Source organism: Thermothelomyces heterothallicus (genome assembly GCF_042370625.1).
Source record: "Thermothelomyces heterothallicus CBS 202.75 unplaced genomic scaffold P884_scaffold_4, whole genome shotgun sequence".
NCBI lineage: Eukaryota > Fungi > Ascomycota > Sordariomycetes > Sordariales > Chaetomiaceae > Thermothelomyces > Thermothelomyces heterothallicus.
The window spans coordinates 84683-104798 of NW_027192565.1; the positions used below are offsets into that span (position 1 = coordinate 84683).

The 20116-nt window shown below is 51.9% G+C and overlaps 5 protein-coding genes across 5 annotated transcripts; 3 read left to right on the forward strand and 2 right to left on the reverse strand.

Moving 5' to 3' along the window:
- Positions 1-1065: 1065 nt before the first annotated feature.
- P884DRAFT_318291 (uncharacterized protein) lies at positions 1066-1302 on the forward strand (the record flags this gene model as incomplete). The annotated part of the gene is made up of 1 exon (XM_069445335.1): positions 1066-1302. A coding segment is annotated over one exon (237 nt), but the record flags the coding sequence as incomplete, so codon positions are not given.
- Positions 1303-4672: 3370 nt separating this feature from the next.
- Positions 4673-8633, forward strand: P884DRAFT_92506 (ras guanine nucleotide exchange factor domain-containing protein). Its single transcript, XM_069446178.1, has 2 exons — positions 4673-5335; positions 5399-8633. The coding sequence occupies exons 1-2, from the start codon at positions 4808-4810 to the stop codon at positions 8504-8506; spliced, it is 3636 nt and encodes a 1211-aa protein (XP_069299894.1). The 5' UTR covers positions 4673-4807; the 3' UTR covers positions 8507-8633.
- Positions 8634-12477: 3844 nt separating this feature from the next.
- On the forward strand, positions 12478-13542 carry P884DRAFT_217979 (6-O-methylguanine DNA methyltransferase; the record flags this gene model as incomplete). The annotated part of the gene is made up of 3 exons (XM_069439368.1): positions 12478-12592; positions 12850-12973; positions 13252-13542. 3 exons carry the CDS (start codon positions 12478-12480, stop codon positions 13442-13444), a joined length of 432 nt encoding a protein of 143 aa, XP_069299895.1. The 3' UTR covers positions 13445-13542.
- A 309-nt stretch (positions 13543-13851) lies between these two features.
- On the reverse strand, positions 13852-15086 carry P884DRAFT_255912 (histidine phosphatase superfamily). Its single transcript, XM_069441024.1, has 2 exons — positions 14906-15086; positions 13852-14830 (listed from the first exon to the last, which is right to left on the reverse strand). Exons 1-2 carry the CDS (start codon positions 14965-14967, stop codon positions 13906-13908), a joined length of 987 nt encoding a protein of 328 aa, XP_069299896.1. The 5' UTR covers positions 14968-15086; the 3' UTR covers positions 13852-13905.
- A 364-nt stretch (positions 15087-15450) lies between these two features.
- Positions 15451-18640, reverse strand: P884DRAFT_282941 (uncharacterized protein). Its single transcript, XM_069443625.1, has 7 exons — positions 18503-18640; positions 17506-18338; positions 17143-17457; positions 16684-17047; positions 16220-16371; positions 15947-15951; positions 15451-15712 (listed from the first exon to the last, which is right to left on the reverse strand). The coding sequence occupies exons 2-7, from the start codon at positions 18312-18314 to the stop codon at positions 15591-15593; spliced, it is 1767 nt and encodes a 588-aa protein (XP_069299897.1). The 5' UTR covers positions 18315-18338; positions 18503-18640; the 3' UTR covers positions 15451-15590.
- Between the last annotated feature and the right edge of the window lie 1476 nt (positions 18641-20116).

A 20116-nucleotide genomic window follows, 5' to 3' on the forward strand; every position in this document is an offset into this window, starting at 1 on the left:
AAAAAAAAAAGGAAAAGAAAAAAATCGCTGATTGGTTGCGCGGCATCTGAATGCTTGGAGCAACGGTCGCGATCAGGTGAATGTGCTGTGCTTTGAGCAAGAGAACATCGACTGAGTGCAGTGACAAAATCTTGCAAGTGCTGAAATATAGCTAACGAAGTCCGGGTATCGCTGTACTGAGTCCCAATTCAATTGGGTTGTTTGGTAGAAAGCCAACCAACCTTCTCCCAAACGTGAATTACCTCTCTGAGCAAACAGCCTGAATCAGCCTCGTAGCAAGGCGAACTGGGTGTTTTGCTTTCTGATCATCTCGAGTCTGACTGGCCGAGCAATCATTTGCCGCGCAACTGCCTTGTTCGGTCTTCCGGACCAGAGAAGGCGACGATCGTCCATTTCTTCTCTCTGTTCCAGTAGTACGCGTCGTCTTAGGCGGAGTGGGTGGTGACTGTAACAGCCGACAATGCGGGCCGCGTCTTGGTTAGTGGGTAGGCCCGATAGTTACTGGGTTATGCATTTCCGTAGACACATGTGTATTCCCCGATTGAGCGCTTGCCAGGCTCATGCGATGACGACTGGGGCTTTCGGCACGGGATGATGTCTACGGATCAGGAACCGGATGAGACTTGGATAGTAGGGGGGCTTGTGGCACACGCTCTGGGAAGCGAGCCGCGGTCTCTCGTTCTCGCGATTGCCGCCGATGATCTGCCTTGTAACATGACCGATTAGTTACACTATAACGAATGGGGGTCTTGGCTCTTCTTGTTTGACCGCATGCTAGGACGGATATCTCCAAGATCAAGAGGTATGTGTGTATGCATTCCGTAAAGTGGCATTCCGAACATGGCGCACACACTGCATCTGCTTTGTCTGCCACGTTCCTGCATTTAGTGATCTTCTCACAGATTGGTGGTGCAGTTGATAGAGCATGTTGATCAATGTCACAATTTGCCATATCGTCACAGATGGCACGTGCCGTAAAGGAACAGGGACCACCAAGCTTGCAGTACACTAGCGTCATGTACGATTTTGTTGGTACGGAGTAGTCGTGTGGGTTATGTGATGTGATGGTGGATCGAAACCCCCTTGCTAGGCCAATGGCCAAGAAGTGAGCTCCCCCACGAGGTCGTCAAGGTTCTTGGGCTCCAGCTATCTGGGAGAACCCAGCAGCAAGAAGATCGCCAGGTAGCAAGGAAAAAAGCACGAGGGGTATTGTATGGAGTACCAAGGAGCTACAGAGCAGCAGAGCGGGGAGAGGGTTCGAGCCTTGGCCTCCCCATCAGAAAAGCGCGGAAAACAGCATGAACGCAGGTCTTAACCCGAGAATTACGTTATCGGCAAAAAAAAAAAAAAGATTAAAACCCGAAGTGGTGTTTCTGACCGTGGCCAATCACTCTGTGCTGCACGCTTTGCCCTCTTTTTTTTTTTCTTTTTCCTTTTCTTTTCCTTCACAATTGCTGCGCCACCCTCCATGCTGAGCCGCCCCTCTCGGGCATTTTTTTTTCAAGGTTTCAGTGGACAGTGGGTTGCGAACAGGACCAGAACTTCGCGACCGACCGACGGCAAAAAGCGTTGGGAAGGACTCGTAACCACACCCGGGCTTCTCGGATCCACCACTCTTCAAGTTCCATGCGTTTTGGTCGTGTAGCGTAGCGTACGGACGTACGCAATAGGTATCTACCTAGTTACGTACCTAAGGCGGTTACGCCGTACGGAGCACGTTGCCCAGTAACCTGGGCAACTGCACTTGTAACTAGTGGCATCAGGAGCGAAGCCGAAATTGAGTGGCGATACCGGATTGTACTGTACATACAATACTCTGTGCACGGCAATCGTACTTGAGACGGGTCGCGCTGGACTGCTAGTAAAGGGCCCTGGGCCTCGTACTGTACAGCACGACGACAGTACGGATCCGTACTGTACCACCTTTAGGCGAAAGGCCCCTCCACAGTAGAGTCACTATCTAGCGTCACTATCCTCGCTTCATGCAAATCCTCTACGCTATTTGGCACCGAACAGGCGCTTACTACATAACGTGCAATGTCGGCAGATGACGGCTCTACAAGCTACACTATGCTGCACGACACCGACTCAATAAACTGAAGGATTCATTTGCCCTCGGAGACTGGTGATACCCATGATTGACGATGCCAAGCCGTCAAAGTTTGGGGAGTCGAACCTGGCACTGTGGGGGTATGTGTACACTTTGTGCAATCCGTAATCCGGACAGTATAGTTACCTTTGTTGACGTATCCCGCGGAGTCTGGCGACGGCTCGCGCCAGCAACCACGGGTCTTATCAGGTAGTGGGGTAAGGAAGTCTCCCAGCTCCGGTTCCCGTTCCAGCTGCATAATATGGATCTAACCGCGCTACGCAGGAACTATCTGATCAACACGAACCCGTACACATAGTGTACTGGCGGTTGGAGTGTAGTACGAAGCACATATGTATAGGTGTACGCTTTGCAGCGCCGCGACGGGTTCTTCCCCGGTGCCAAGGCGGCAGCCACTTTTCCACTGCGACGGTGTTCACGCTGCCTCGCGGGATAAGGTAGGCTGCTAGTCCAACTGTAGTAAGTGCAGGATGTGATATCAAATGCAGGATCCCATGCTGCGACGCTCAGCTTGATCGCTGCACGACGCTGATGTTGCAATTGACTGCCACCTGGAGGGGCCGATCACGGGTTGTATGGCCTTGTCTCGTTGCTCATGGTCCGACTAAAGTGTCGAATTCTGCGACGAGGAACATTGGCTGATAGTTGGGGGACTGCCTTGCGAGGTAGGCTGTGTTGCAAGGTTACAACTACACTAGACCTGGACTGCCGGCAGATGAGGTGGCTCTTTGCATGATATCTGCAGCCAGGATCCCAAGGGCTTGGTGAGGCTTCACATCTTGTACAGTAAGTAGTGTAAAGACGGACAGTGAGGCACTGCTCATGCTGCATCGGGAGTGATAAGCCGCAGAGCCCGAAGGTAACGTGAGCGTAGCGAAGAAGGGGGGGCCAACATCGAAAAGTCCTGTGGCCGGCAAGGCGCTCCGGCGATAACTACGCTCGAGAGATGCCATCCGCATTTGGAAGTTAAGAACAGGGTTTCGTCCGCCCATTGCGCCACTCTTCTCACGTGCTGCGATTTGATGAGCACAGACGGTGCGCATATCCGAAGCCCGGTTCGAGGTGGCCAGTGCTCGTTACTGAACTGTACGTATACGGATTAGCTACGGATAAGGTACTCCCGCTTCGTACAGTTTCGTGCAACTTGTAGTGTAATGCGGAGCAATCGGGATGCAGGCTTACGCAGTGGTCGATCCAAGTTCTGCCGCCATAGGACCCAACTCCGGTAGAGCAACTTTCGTAACGCTCTGTTGCTGGCACGCCTCTGAGCATCAATAAAAGCAACACTGGATGGGGCGAGTTTTTTTTTTGTGGATAACAGTAACAGTGTACATGTTACCCCACTCGCCAGGGGAAGCAGACCGGGGGTCTTGGCCTAGTGTACCCGAGCTTGCCCCTGAGCCCTGGTTGGCTGCGGCTGGCCCATGCCGAGATTCAACCCGCCAGACCCACATCAAACTGCACCCAACGGGCAATTGACGAAAAATCATTGCAGCCGGACCGTGTGTCCCGCAGAGACCGGTGGGGAGCTTTTTGTGGCCAGGGGCGGCAGGTGCAATTGGGCAATGAGAACCAAGAGCAACATCGAACGCGCACGAGCAATCCAGATCACACCTTGCGAGGTCCCCTGTTCTTGGGTTCCTTCGTCTTCCCTTCTTCCCAGACAGGATCTAATTCCAGATTTACCACCCCAGTTTGCCCTCGACTTCCTTTTTTTATTCTCGTCTGAAGTGCAGAGCACCAGTCGTTCCCCGGGTTTGGCTCACCCCTCGGCAACCTTGTCCCACAGGGCGCGACCCAGACAGTTCGAGGTTACTCAATAACTATCTCGCATTGAGTTTCGAGACCCCACCTCCGTTCGCCGTTCGCCGGGTGCGTAGCATGGCAGCTTGACGAGACGGCTTTATCGGCGATCGCAGTTTCACCATATCATTCTACGCGAAAGGCGTCATCAGTTGCTTGATCTTTTCGGTTCGGCGATTGACTCGCTCGAAACGTCTTTTTCCCTGGCATATCCTACCGCCCCTCAACACCTCCCAACTTTCGGGCCTCAAACCGTGATCGCTAAAGCATCCCTTCGCCAAATATCGGAAGCCAATTCGCTACACCCAAAGTTGTTGACCCAACAATCCCGAAACAACAAGGTACGACATGCATCTTTTTGCTTTTGGTGGCCATTTTGTTGTTTTCCAGGTCGTTTGAACGCTCGAGGGTGGACCATACCATGTCGTGACTTGGCCGGCAGGCCCCCCCCCCCCCCTTCTCTTCCCCTGGCATGCAAATTCCCCCGGTTGCCTTCTGACCCGTGCTGCGACATTCATCAACCGCATGCCTCCCCGCACAGGGCTCCCCGACAGTCCTCAAACAGGCACCTCCCATGATATGCGAAAAACATCCCAGCACCTGTGGCGAAGTGAGCCGTTGCATCTAACCTGTCCTCTCATGCCAGTCCCGAAACGCACTGAAAGACGTCAACAAATATTTGAACCGGATCCTACACACCCGTTAACCTTGTGGCGGACGTGCAAGGTGGTTTGGTCGTACGGATTAGAGCTATCATCATCAGAGGGAGCAACAGATTATCGCGGGGAGGGTGGACCGGAGCCGGTCCCGTCACTCGGCCGGGTCAATTGACCCAAGCGCAGGCCTGTGTCAGTCATCTATGTTGCGCGAAACGGGCTTTGGGCTGCCAGCACAATGGTGAACAATCAGGGCATGCGGTCAAGCCTGCAGGTGGCTCCGTTAACGATACACAAGACGCGAGGTGGAGGGTCTGAGAAGCCCTCGGACCCAATCGACCCGACCAACGATTTGTCGGACACGCAGATAACGCCGCCAGCGACTCCAAATGAGTCGCGAGAGGATTGCGATGCGCCAGCTAGCAACCCGGTTTTCTCCAACTTCTTGCGGGCTTTCTACCCATTCCACCCCGATTACGTGACGAGCGAGTCGACAGTCACGTTACCGCTGAGTGAGGGGGACGTCGTTCTTGTGCACTCTATCCACATCAATGGCTGGGCCGACGGCACCCTTCTGGCTAACGGAGCGAGAGGATGGCTGCCGACGAACTACTGCGAACCGTACGAACCGGAGGAGATGAGGAGCCTGCTGAAGGCGCTTCTCAACTTCTGGGACCTGATGCGCAGCGCCCTGGTAAACGACAATGAGATGTTTGGCAACCAGGACTTCATGAAGGGGATTATTGCCGGTGTGCGGTACCTCTTGGTAGGTGAATGGGTGTCATAAGGGTCGACCTTGAGTGGTCTGGTTATCTCACAACTTATGCAGGAACGGACACACTGCTTGACAAAAGAATCCCCACTGGTCCAGAGACACGAAGGACTACGCCGGAGCCGAAGGTCGTTGCTATCAGAACTGTCATCCTTAGTCAAGACGGCCAAACGGTTGCAGGACGCGCAAAGGATGATCGGGTCCGAAGACATCAACGACGTTGTGGACGAGATGATACTGAGAGCGTTCAAGATTATCATCAAGGGCGTGAGATTCTTGGATATTCTGGAGGATGACCGGAGATCTCGGCTGCCAGCAGTGACTATATTGACGACGCTGCAGGAGGAAGTTCCCGTTCCACTAACGCCGCCAGCCGATCCGCGCTCTTTTCATGCAGCACAAGATCACACCGGCCCTGGGGAGTCAAGTATGATCGAGCCGAGCAGGGATTCCGGGCCGACGCCATCAGCCGCAGGCCACGCAACACGGGAGCAGACACCGAGCGGAAACCGTTTGTCATCCGGCTACATGCAACATGTCACCAACGGGCGCCGATCATCACAGAACAGTCTGGTACAAACAAACCGTTTGTCATCCACAATCTCACACCGGGTCAGTTTGGCCGGCGTTTCTACGTGCTCGCGTCCTCAGAACCTCGTCTCGGAGCGGCTTAATTCCTGCCACGACATCTTCCTCTCGCATCTGGGATCCTTCATCGGACGCTTGCAACTTCAATCTCAGTCGCGCCCTAGCCTCGCGGTCGCGGTAAAGCAGTCCGCTACCTCCGGCGGAGAGTTGCTGGTGGTCGTGGACGTGGTTGTTGCGCAGGCTTCGATCGGCATCGACGCGCTAGAGCAGGCTCGTACTGCCATGTACAACCGGATCCACGATTTGGTGCTTACGGCGCGCGACATTCTCAGCAAGTCGGAGCCAGAGATGGAGGATGATGTGATCGTGCCACATGACAACGGCCGTCTGCTGGGGGCGGCCACCGGGTGTGTGAAGGCTACGGGAGAATGCGTCGCGAAGACAAGGTCAGTCATCGAGCGGATTGGCGACTTCGAGTTCGAGTTTGATCACGGTAGCCTTGGAATCGACTTTGGACTCCCCGACATGGCCCAAGGTTTGCATGAACAGTCGAAGCCTAGCGGCGCGGAGTTACCGAGCAGTGCCAAATCGACGGGGTCAGAAGCAGGCACGGCGGACTCAACAGCAACTTCTGTGGCGGGCTCCGCGGCGGTAGCTGCACAAGCCAGGTCCCTCTCGATCGACAAGCCGCTCCCGGAACTTCCGCAGGTAGCCTCGCCCGTCTCCGAGCAGCTGATGCCACAGTCGTCATGTCCTCCACCGCATCCCGAGTCGTCTGTGCCCGAGGCCGGCAGCTCAAATGTGGCTCCTCCGCTCTCTTCGCTCCGCCCTGACCTGCCGCCGCTGCCGAGGATCTCGACCACATCGTTACCGGCTGAAAGTTACAGTCCCACGGAACAGTCCGCGTCGCATGAGGCCGAGCTCCAGTCTTTCCAGTCGGGAAGCATGACTGCCACGAGTGCTGGCTCTAGCAGCACGTACATCAGTCGTGATTCGGAATCGAGCATCGTTTCGCAGGCGTCTACCCGCGCGACGACTCCGGATAACTCTCAAGCACCCAACCCAACACCCAAACCTCAACCTTCGCTTTCAGACCTGAGCATTTCAGAGAGCTTGGCGCCAACAGAGGACGAAGAAGTGGAGACGAAGTTGCTGGAGAAGACGTACGCGCATGAATTGATTTTCAACAAGGAAGGACAGGTGACGGGCGGTTCGTTGCCTGCGTTGGTCGAGCGTCTCACTACCCATGAGTCAACCCCGGACGCACTGTTTGTGTCGACCTTCTACCTCACATTTCGCCTGTTTTGCACACCGGTCAAGCTTACCGAGGCACTCATTGACCGGTTTGACTACATCGGAGAAGCCCCGCATATTGCCGCACCTGTACGGCTTAGAACTTACAACGTGTTTAAGGGGTGGCTCGAGTCTCACTGGCGCGATGAGACCGACCGTGAAGCTCTTGGGCTGATCAAACAGTTTGCCGAGTTCCGACTGACCCCCGTCCTGCCATCCGCCGGGAAGCGCCTGCTCGAGCTGGCTGAGAAGGTCTCCGTGGTTGACGGTGCTCTGGTACCTCGTCTGGTCTGCTCCATGAGCAAGACTAGCTCCTCTGCTGCTCAACTTGTCCCCGTCGAGACGACGCTTCCCTCCCCGGTCATCAGCAGGAGCCAGGTGAACGCGTTGACGAGTTGGAAGGCGGGTGGCAGCTCCCCTTCAATCCTCGATTTCGATCCCCTCGAGATTGCCCGCCAGCTCACGATGAAGCAAATGGCCCTTTTCTGCTCCATCACACCGGATGAACTCCTGGGCTCGAAGTGGACCAAGTTTGGCGGTGCTGAGACACCTAACGTGAAGGCCATGTCGGCGTTCACTACCGGCTTGACCAACCTCGTTGTCGACACCATCCTGCATCATGAGGAAGTAAAGAAGCGAGCGCTTGTCATCAAGCAGTGGATCAAGATTGCCAATCAATGCTCCCAGCTTCACAACTACGATGCGCTCATGGCAATCACTTGCGCGCTCACCGACACGAGCATCAAACGTTTGAAGATGACGTGGGATGCCGTTCCCGTCAAGCGCAAGGAGATGCTCAAGGCGTTACAAGCCATTGTCGACTTCAACCAGAACTTCAAGGTTCTCCGCGCCCGACTTCACGACCAGGTCCCGCCGTGCCTTCCCTTCCTCGGCATGTTTTTGACCGATCTCACGTTTGTGGACGTTGGGAATCCGGCCACCAAGACAAGCGACACCGGGTTGACCGTCATCAACTTTGACAAGCACACCCGCACTGCGAAGAGCATTGGGGAGCTGCAGCGCTTCCAGATTCCCTACCGCCTCACCGAGTTGCCGGATCTCCAGCAGTGGTTGACAGCGGAGATTGAGCGTGTTCGCGAGAAGGAGAAAACTGGTGCCAACACGCAGGCAGTACACTACCGCAAGAGCCTGCTTCTTGAGCCTCGCGAGGCACAACAACCACGAACAGCTATCGAGGCCCCGTCCAGCCCGGTGGGTGGCAGCATGTTCAGCTGGATGCGCGGCAACAGCACCGGACTTAATGGTCTATCGGTTCAGATCTGAGCCAAGGAAGTCCTCGCGCAGCCAGCTACGTCGACTATTAGCCTCTCACCGCCTCCCTCACCTTCAATCCCCCAAGGCTCTTCAATGTCTTTAGAGTAGTTTTTTGTGATACCCCTATTCGCCTTTTTTTTTTTTTTTTTTTGAGATTCGTTATCGATACCTCCAAGCCAGCACGTGGTGATCTGTCATGTGCGCCAAACACCACTTTACCGCCCCTTGTCCCAAGGGGGGGGACGGCATCTCGGTCCAGCCATATTATGCATTCATCTCAACTCGGGTTTAGGTTCCGGCAAATGGTGATGGTGCCGCCATGAACCCATTCTGAAATGGTTGCGTGGCAGTATTTCGCACCTACACCCCCTACGAACAGTCGATACACCCCCCCCGGGGGGGCTCCGAACCTGCGAGCCGCGGGCGGTTTGCGCCTCGACATTATCTCTGATTACGGACACCCGACGTTTGAATGGCGGAGGATGGCTTTGGGAGACATGACTAGAGCTGGATCTAAAATATTTCTGTTGTTGTAGCCTTGGTATTTTCTTTGCCCATTCTCACGTGTTGGATCAAGCCTGTCGGGACCAAAAAAAAAAGGGTCGGTATGGGCATGAACAGCAATGGCCTGGATGACTTGATGCCATGACAGTGATGAGGCTCGATCTGACCTGCTTGTTTGAGTTTCTGTCTTCCCGCCAGTGGGATACCTGTATGTATGTACATTTGTTCTTTCGTGTATGCCCTTTCGAAGGAGGGGGGGGGGGGGTGGAGCTAGCGCCTTCGCCGTAATGGACGGAACTTTGGGATTGGCAGGCCTAAAAGGTCGGTTTGATGTCGGTATGGAAGTCGTGAACGATGTTGTTGAATGGTCTTTTCTTCCTTCCCCATACGGGGGTGACTTTGCCTTGCTCCGTCACTTTGGTTCAAACCCTAACCCCGATCCGTAGCGATATCTTCGCGGATCACTCCCTGGTGCCGTCCCCACTACGAAGATCCGCTTTTAAGTACACTAATTACCCGGTGGTTAGTTGCTGACTAATTAGTTCAGGACTACCACCTGTCTCCCGACAGGTGGGGCCAAAACCCCCGGACATGCCAATATAGCCGGACACATCGCCACCAAATTTCCTATACATTCGCGTCTTTGCAAAAGGTGCCATCAAGTTCAATTACCATCGTAATAATAGCCTCAAATAGCTACAAATAGTTCAATTATAAACTAGGCTCTAAAAAGCTCAAAAACGCAGTAAAATTTAATTCTACCTAGTTATAACTAGTTAAACAACGGGTCATATAACTCGCCTTTGTCTCCCTCTCCCTCTATATTATACCCCTTATCCCTATCGCTCTTAATACTCTTAATTATAGTAGTACCTTCTCTTATACCTTCTCTTTTAGCCTCCTAGTGATGGTTATTATCTTCTATCCCTCGCGTTACTACTATAGACTTATAGGCACATCGCTTCTTAAACCTCCTAATGTCCTTGATGATAGTTATATATAGAGACTCCTTCTTACCCCTAGATAGAGATAATAACTCGACATCCTCTTCCTACCTATCTTCACTATCTGTAAAGTTAAATCTGTCATCGTTACTATCGTCAATTAACATTATAGTTACGCCGCTAATCTATATCCTAGGACATTCAGGGGATAGGAGTTTGACTTCTGATAACGGCTTAGCTAACTAGGAGATTAGGACTTCTTTTCTGTCTCTAAAGTTAAAGAATACTAGTAGCTAACGCTCCTTTGGTAGAACCTAGAGAGGGTCCTTATCATCAAGAGGAAGATAGTCGTTCTTGTTAGTCTTTTCTAAGAATTTGGTAAAGGTTGCTATATGAAGGTAATGCCTATTAGTACTAGGAATCTTATTCTCTAGGCGCCTTTTCTAGACTTCGTATTCCTCCCTATACTCTTGTTTAATCTGCTTAATAGTAATATAGGTAGCTTTTCGGCTAGTATCTCGAATTACCTTAGTACTTTTCTAAGCTTAGATCTCCTAAAACCGTTAAATCTACTAGATAGTTATACTTATTATAACCTCTCCTATTAGCTTAATAAGTTAGCCTTATATATTTCTTAGTAGATAATATAGCTAGATAGGCTCTCTTGTCCTTAATAAAGTTATTTAGATATTTATATATTAGCTAACTCTTATTAATTATTAATGTAATATCCTAAAAGTGTTCTTATATTAGCGAACTAAAAAGCTTAAGATACCGCTCTTAAATATGGTTAATACCTTTTTTTATATATACCTATCGCTTGTTATTAGGAATTATAGTAAGATATCTAACGCTCGTATTAGATAACACTTTCTCCCTGATCTAGTCTATTATAATATATTGGTTTAGTAGAAAAAGACTAGTCTTTTCGAATCTTACTATAATATTTCGGCGTTTGAAACTAGCCTCCTAGATTTCCTAGAATCCTCTGACAAAGTCTACCTAGGTAAATATAAGATTGCCGTTTCGAACTACCTACTAGAGATATTATTAATATACTTCCTTAAGATAGCGAAAGACTCCTATATCTATTAGCTAGATAAAGTATATTAAATAGGGAGGGAGGAAGATAATAATGATATTAAATAAGAGGTAGTATTTATAAAGTTTAAGGTTATAATATCCTATAAAGTTATCTAAGATAAGTAGTTAATATATATATTCTTCTAATAGTATAGATATATAGACCGAATCTTTAGGGGTAACGTTGTCTAGGTTAATAAAGTATATACCAAGAGTAGAACTATAGTTATAATAATTATAACTAAACCATTCCTTAAAGCTTATACTATATTACTAGAACTTGGTATAGATAGTAAAGGAGTATTTGTTAAAATGTTATATCTAATCTATTATAATCTTAGCATTATTAAATACTATCTCTAACTTATAGAATTATATCTCCTTATTAAGACCTTTAATATCCTAATCTTCTAATAGCTACTATTTAAAGATATAGAATACTAGGATAATATCGCTAATAGCATTTCTAATACTAATTATACTTATTAACTCTTAATTATAAAGGTTTAGAATCTCTAGCTAATAAAATACTATAGTTAATATTCTAAACTAACACTTAGAAAAGAGGAAGATACTAACCTTCTTCTTCTTATCCATTTTAACTATTAAGATCTCAAACCACCTATTTAATATTACAAGCATATACCTAGTCTCGTCTACGTTCTAATAGCCAAATATAGTAATCTTAAAGCTTTTAATAGTATCCTCGAGCTTATTAAAGAATATCTCTAGTTCTTCTACCTACTACTTGGCCAAGAGTCAGTTTACTTCGACTAGTTTAAAGAATATCAGCTGAAACTATAGATAATCCTATTTCCAACGTAGCCACTAGTACTTACTAACAGGAGGGCAAGGAGGATTATAACGTACCTATAAGCGGTTAGCAGTATCTTAGAAAAGATCTTTGGTAGCAAGAGAACCAGATTCGATAAGCCAGTACACGTATCCTTCGAGGGCAGAATCTTCGTCGTTTCGAAGCAACCGAGGTCTTCTAACTACGTTGCTACTAGTGGCTAGAAGTCTAGTATCCTTTAACGACTTCAAGTGCCGGCCAACCTGGGTTTTTCTAGTCTTGAATAGCTAAGCCGCGTACCGTATACTAGGTTCCTTTCTATAGGGTAAGCGACTAGTTCGGTGGCGAGTTTGAGCGGTAAGGAGCCATTTGGCGGCCTGTATACTAGCCGGTTCTTGGATTTGGTCGGTTAGAGGCATCGTATATAGGAAAGTGGTTGAATTGGGCTTGTGGCAGTGGTTATGTCTTCGAGTATAGGGAGTTGACTAGTAAAATTGGACGCGTATTTGGACGCGCACCTGTCCGGCCGTATCTAGGCGTCCGGGGGTTTTGGCCCCACCTGTCGGGAGACAGGTGGTAGTCCTGAACTAATTAGTCAGCAACTAACCACCGGGTAACATAACAGCTCACCTCTCCATCGCCGCCTCACGAAGATAATGCCACGCAGCGACGAAGCCCAGGCTTTCTTCCATGCCGTCTACAGCGCTGTACAAGAGATCCCACCTGGTAAAGTGACCAGCTACGGTCACATTGCCAAACTGGTCGGCACTCGTAATAACAACCCCAAATCCTGTTCCCTCCCTTTCCCAAACCTCTCAAGCTTCTTCCCCACCCAACCCAAGCTCCCAACCCACGCACATGTCAATTCCCTCTCCCTTACCAGCCAGCGATACACACATACGCCGGATCATCACCTGAATGGGGAACCCGGTAAACCCGGTCGATCCTCCGCTTTTCCCCTGCTTTTGCCGAGATTCACGCTAACCTCGACCGCTGTCCGGCGGCGGCAAAAACAAACACAACAACAGCCCAGCGTCCTCGCCAGGTCGGCGTCTGCCTCAAACACCTGCCGTCGGACCCGTCGGCGCGCTTCAACCACGAGAATGTGCCGTGGCAGCGGGTGATCAACGCCAAGGGCATCATCTCGCCTCGGTACGTAGCCTTCTGGTTAGTTTTAGTTAGTGTTAGTTGAACTTCTGATCTTGTGGCGCCGGCTCGTTTTGCGTTCCCCCCCCCCCCCCCCGGGTCCCGTTTTCCGCGCTTCCGAACGGGCCAGTAACGGGCACAGGGAACAAACCAGCCTTTTTTTTTTTTTTCAAGCGTCTGGTCGTTGCTATGGTGGCGGCGGTGGTGGGTGGCCAGGGCCTGATCGATAGGAGGAATGAATGGCTAGGGATGGAGAAGGGACGAAGGGCACTGACGAGAAGCAGGTCTCAGCCCTCAGGGGCGCGGAACCAGGCTGCCGCGCTGGAAGCCGAGGGCGTGACTGTGACGAGGAGCGCGCTGGGAGAGTTCATGGTCGATTTTGCCGAGTATGGGTGGTTCCCCCGCATCTTGCCTTCCGAAGAGGGACAGGGTTTAGATGTATCTGATGAGGGGGATGACGAGGACGAGGAAGCATGAGACATTTAGGAACGGCATGAGTTTACACAATGGGACCAGAGAAGTATAAGGCGCTGTAGAGATTGATTGGAGTGTATTCTGGATGCTGCTCAAGTAGCATCATCACAATTGGCCAAGAGAGGCAACCACCACCACCCCAAATAAATATGCGAACTCGATTAACCGTCCCTAGCATTTCCCTTCCCAACGAGATCAGGAGCAAGGACTGGCAGGTAACCTGGCTTGGAAGAACTGTCAGCAGCGAACAACCAGGTCAATGCCAAAACAGAACAAAGGAATGAAGCTTCTCAGATAGCGGTTGGACAAAGTTTTTCCACATTGTGTTTCGGTACAGGTCTGTGAACATTGTTTCTCTCATCATAGAAGCGACACGCGTGATGGATAAAAAGAAATAGAGGTCGACATACCAGATTCCTTAGTGAAAACTCGTCAGGGCAGGAAGCTTGAGCGGCCGGTCGAGTTCAAGCCACTTCAGGCGCTGGTTCAACCTTAGCCTTCTTCGCCGCTGGGGCAAAGAATGAGTCCATTGTCCTCTGCCGTTTGTCAAACTGGGCACTGCCGATTCCACCTCGAGTCTTCTTCAGACCCTCAAGATGTTTCAGCATGTTGACCCCAGCCACAGACAGGGTGATGTGCGGTCCTTGTGGCGACGGGGTCGGCAAAGTCAACTTCGGTGTCCTTTCACCAGACACTCCAGCTGAACTTCCCGAACTTGCCAAACCACTACGACTTGCCACGACCGGCGAACTCGAGACCGCGTCAACAATAAGCTCGTAATAGCCGGTGTTGCTCCACCCCGGCATCTTCCCGCCCGCCAGGCGTGCCAGCTGCCCAGAGCCATACCGGGCCAGGAGCACTCGCAAGAGCGATCCCAAGATCAGCCCGTGTGCGACAACGACGATGCAACCGCCCAAGGCCACTTGCTCGGCAGTGAGCAGCGGCACAAGATGGGTGTCAACGAACGATGCCGCCCGCTGCCTCATCTGCTCCCAAGACTCAGCACCGGCCAGGGCCAAGTCCACGCCGAACTTCTCGCCTTCTGCCGAGCCGAAGTCCCGCTCTCTCAGCTCGGGCAGCTCTACTAGCTTCAGCGACGCGGCCGGGTCTGCAGCCTTATTACTGTCCGCATCCTTCTCACCACTATCGACTCGGAAGGGGTCCGAGTCCGAGTCGGACGTGGCCGGCTGGGAGCGGGGCTGGTTGCCGCCGACGGCAGCGGTCTGCGCGTCAACCACTGCCGCGGCCGTCTCGACGGCGCGCTTCAGGTCCGAGGCAAACACGTGCCGAACGGGGCCGATGGTCGCCGACCGAGAGGCGAGGTGTGCGCCAAGACGGCGGGCCTGGAGTACGCCGTGCGCCGTGAGCGGCGAGTCGTGGGTTCCTGCACTTTAAGGATACGCTGGTCAGTCTACTTTCGTTCCTTGTGCGAGGTTATTAAATGTTTTCGCAGAAAGGACGTACTAGATTCCCGCGACGTTGTCGACAGTTTCCCCGTGTCGGACGAGGAAGAGCCGCATTGTCATTGTGTAGATTGACAAGGCATCTGCTTGCCTCGCACTATGATGCGCACATGGCTGTCTTGTGAGAATGCGTGGCACGCGTGGGCGTGTCGCGTTATTGTTGTTGCTGGAATTGACGGGAGGGCAGGAAGGAAACGAGGGAGGGTTCCTGGAGTTGGGAAATTTTCATTTTTGTAGGGCCATTCAGTGGAGTGGGGCACACGCGATTTGTTGGCTGGTGGGCCACTACCACCGCAGTTGTGGAGCCCAAACGGTGAAGCTCTGGAACAACGTCTAAATGAAATGAACTGCTCTGATGGATTCCTGAATAGCTTTAAATTTATTCAATCACTTTTCGCAAACGCATATCCTCGAATTGCGGAGCTGGATTAGACCAAACCTTGACCAAGATACCAAACGTTCTCCGGATAGTCATCCGTCAATAAGGGTCCGGTCAAACTCGCCGAGGAGGACTTCGTATTGCTCTAAAGAAAAAAGAAAAAGAAGAAAAAAAAGAAAAAAAAAGGAAAAAAAGGGCCTGTATTTACATTGTCTAATATGCACAGTCTGTTCTGTTGCCTATGACGGTATCCCACGCTGCCTGTCCGTCCCAGAGCCGATCCTTCACGCTCGTCCTTCTCACAACATCAGTCCTTGAGATTGTTCGGATGCCAGGGGCAATCCTCCTTGTGTGCACTGTTATCGGTCTCCATAATTCGCCTATGACTGGCAAGGCAGTCCCAGCAGAATTCGTACTTGCACAATGCACCTGTCGAGAGGGCATCATCAGCCAAAGGTTACATGGAACACGGCGACGGTTTGTGCCATTAAAAGAACCCCGATATCAGTATCGGTAAGGGCATGGCTGGCCGCACCTGATATCCAGGGCCCCTTTCTCGCCTGGATTCGCACCTGATCCCTTCATCTCCGCCCATTCGCGCCAGTGCAGAGGACACTGTGGCTGCGGGTCCATTCGGCATTGCAGCCCCAACAGAACTGGTACCGGCACTTGATACCTGTGTGGAGGAGACACACTCTTATTTTAACCATCATGTGTGTTGGAGGCGGGGTAGGAGGAAGGGATTGTGCCGCTCTCCACTTGGAGCAGCAGTAGGCTGCCGCATGCGCGGCTTCCTCCGGGTAGGGCGAAGCCGTGGTACAGGCAGTAGGAAAGAAGGCTTACACGTCATATGTGCACTAGAAGACGAGAGTCAGCACCGTGAGCAACAAAAGCCAAACAGAGAAGGGATGGGAAGGGAAAAAGGTGAGTACGTACCACCCCGCGTTCTTCTCAATGGGCGCTCTGCACCCGGGGCATGGCTTGGTCGTGGTACCCACAGTACGGAGACTGGCCTCCTCGTCCTGCTTCCTCCTCAACGCCAGTTCCCGCATCTCGTGCTCTCTCTTCTCCCTTTTCTCCCTCTCCTCCTTTTCGCGCCGCGCCTGCTCCTCCCTCTTCCGCTCCCTCTCCTTCTCTCTCTCCCTTTCCTTCTCCCTTTCCCTTTCCCTCTCCCTTTCCCTCTCTCTCTCCCTCTCTCTCTCCTTCTCTCTCTCCTTCTCTCTCTCCTTTTCTCTCTCCTTCTCTCTCTCCTTCTCTCTCTCCTTCTCTCTCTCCTTTTCCCTTTCCTTTTCCCTTTCGTTTTCTCTTTCATTCTCTCTTTCCCTTTCCCTTTCATTCTCTCTTTCCTTCTCCCTCTCCCTCTCTCTCTCCCTTTCTCTTTCCCTCTCTCTCTCCCTCACTCTCTCAGCCCTCTGCCGGACCAGGGCCCTCCGCTCCTCGGCAGCGAGGGCCTGCGCAAACGCGCGGTCGGCGTCCTCCTGCGCGCGGCGGGCGGCGGCGGCCTTCTCGGCCTCCTCGTTGGCCGCGTCGAACCGGCTGCGGAAGTTGACCGGGTCGGCCAGCAGGCTGTCGTACTCGTCGCACGTCAGGTTCTCGTGCCAGGCCACCTTGTGGTGGAAGCAGGAGCGGTGAGAGCAGAGCCGGCAGGTGACGATGGGCGACGACTCCCCTCCCTCGTGGATCTGGCCGTAGCCGCAGCCGGCGGTGCACCAGAGGAAGTTTGGGGAGGAGGAGACGGCGGAGCGGAAGGAGAGTGTTTGATAGCTGCAGAAGGGTTGTTGGGTAGGGGGAGTGTCCGGTTAGTTTTTTGAGAGAGAGAAAATGAGGATTGAGTTGAAGGCAGGGGAGAGCTTAATTACCGCTCTTTTGTCTCCTCGTCGGCAAAGCGCTGCACGTCGTCATACTCTAGGGTCTCGCGGCACTCCGGGCACTTGATCTCGTTCCAGAGCCGGGTGTTGAGGTCTGTCCGGATGGATGTCGCGACACAGGCGAGGCAGGTCGCTGGCTCGTGATTGCATGCCTTGGTGATGCCTACCGTGGGAAACTCCGACACCGGCTTGGTGTCGGTGCAAACAATGCACTCACGTTCGCCGCCGAGAATGTCGGGTAGTCTGCGTTGGTCGCTAATGACCACCGAAGACGTCTCGGCGGCGATGCTGTATCGCTGCCCAAAGCTAAAAATGTCAACAAGGAGGTTGTGGTCTGCGTTACCCAGCACATACCCAAGGTCATCGGGAGTCGGGATAGGGGAGGCGTCCCCAGGTCGAATTCCCGCGCTGCTGCGGAGGAACTCGACAGTCATGGCATTTTGCTTCTCCTCAATGGCCGCGGTGTATGGGTTGGTCGGCCGGTCGGGTTCCGATCGATTTGCGCTTGTGTCTCTGGACCGCGCGACTCTCCTTGACCATGATCTCCTCTCCTCCGTCTCCGGGCGCTTGTTTCGGGTTGCTGGAGCGGCAGAGCCCACATTGGAATCCCGGACGAGCTGTGTCGGATAAGGCTCCAAGTTTCCGTCTCCAGTCGAGGCCTCATCTCCCGCGACGCTCCCTCCGTCCGTGGCCATCCCTGACACCTCACTAGCCCCATCGTCGAAGAAATCATCGAGCAGGGCAGCGTTGAACCCCCAAAAATCCAGAACCAACGATCTCAGGCTCGATGTAGTGATTTTAGACTGCTGTCTGAATTGCTGCTGCTGCAGCAGTTGTGGTTGTGGTTGTGGCTGTGTTTGCGATTCTCCTGGTGGTTGTTGCCGGTTCTGAACGTTCTGAACCTCGACTCCTTTCCCATTGTCCACACTTTCGATGGCCGGCGCTGCGATCACATCCCCTTCCTCCTCGCCCCAATCAGATCCTAGAATCGCGGGGCTGATCGGGCCATAGAAGCTCGTCGTTGGCGGCCAAGCAGCAGACGCCATCGTTTCCGTTGGCAAAGTTGGCGGGAACCGAGAAGTAAACAAAGATGAAGACGAACCCCCGGAAACTTTTTTTGGAGGAACGGAAACTGACCACTCACTCCCGTTGTCCAGTTTCATCTGGCACTCCTTTTATCAGGCGGCCTTGTCGAATCGTGGTCAGCCACATGGATACCTTTGAAAAGACGGAGGTTTGCCAGCGTGGGGGGGGGGGGAGGTCACGGGAGAAGGTGAGGCAACGTGTGCTTGTTGCCAACAAGACACGATCGGTAGCTCATTGCAGGGAACTGAGAATCAAGTTCTCTTACGAAATTGACAGATCCGCGCGTGTTGTTCGATCCACGCGGGTTAACCTGCGCATGACATGGGTACGAAGTCAAGGACATTGATACACAAAGGCTTGCTAGCAACGATAAGAAAGTCATTTTTGACCTGCCTAGTGTCCTTGTATTGTGTCTCTCGCAAATTGGCTGTTCATCGGCATCCCGTTATGCACTCCGTTTAATTATCTGTATGCACTCTGGGCGAGAGGGCAAAACACAATGGTTGTGATGGGTGCCGACGAAGCCTAAAGATATCGCTGACCGCCTGACTAGATGGTGCCAGGGTGCTGTAATTGACTGCCCCGCAGGCGACTGGGTCCCTGCCAAGATGGCTGGCAGCAGCAAGGAATGGAAGGAAGCCACGGTCGGCCCGGGGAAGGTGAGCGCCTAAGGCGGAGAAGCCGAGCGCGAGGGCGGCCCTGGACATCTCTCTTTGTCATTTTGACCATCGTACTCCGTAATCAGTCTTGAAAACTCTCCCACCTGCGTGAGGATCGGTACCCAACGTGGCTGAGCTCTTTTCGTGTCAGGTCGGTAACGGTTGTCAACCTAACCCTGGTACGCTGGCAGCCCAGATTGGACGAGGCTCTGTCCAGTGCCTGATCGCCAAGCGGCGAGTGCGCTAGTGTGTTGGGGGGGGGGGGGGGGGGGGGGGGGTCTGACGTTCAGGCCCAGGATTTACCAGATTCGGGAACGAGTTCCCATTTCTTGGCTGGTGTGTTGTCCCAAGGCCTTTAGTCAGCTAACGGTTGTGATGCGCCAACCAGTACAACACAACCTGTTCCATTCTGGTTCTCTTACGGACTACTCCCGTTGAGATACTCTCTGGATTTCAACGCCTTAAATAATCAACAGGAGTGGGAGGCAGGACAAGATCGCTATGGTATTCTTAAACCAACTGCTCTACCAGGTACTCTACCCGGTTGCTCTTCTGTACTATTTTGTCTGATTATATCAGCTTAAAGCGAGAGAGTCGCTCTGCTTTCGATATGGCAGGAAGCGAGTAGGACGTATCACGGAAATATGTATACAGATGCCGCCTAGGCCACCGGCACAGACAGACCAATCAAGCCGAAGGAACGGAAGGACCAATCACAACATAAGAAGCGCTATGATCACTACGCTCACCAGTGATCAGGGTAATCACCACTATACGATCACTCACGATCACCGTGATTAGGAGTAATCACTAGGGTTATATATATATATAGATAGTTACTTGTTACAATAGACTCTAGAGTTTACTAGTGATAGTAACTTATAATTATAGTACTCCTAATAGTATTATACTACTATAAGAGATAACTCTGTTATTATAAACCCTTTAGCTTTACCAAATCCCTTAGACGACCTATATACTTGTCCTGTACCACTTACCTTTGTCTGAACCCTTTTAGAAGAAGTCTAAGTTAGGTTCGTTATACGTTGTTATTACTCCCTTTGTTCTGTTATAGTTTAGAACGGAGGTAACTTCGACCTTGATATTGATATAGCTATTAGTGTTATGGCCGAATAGCTACTCGCTTAGCTTAGTTAACTCTAGTAGCAAATCTAGGAGTTAGACTAGAGAGACAAGGCTACTTAAGCTCGAATCAAGGA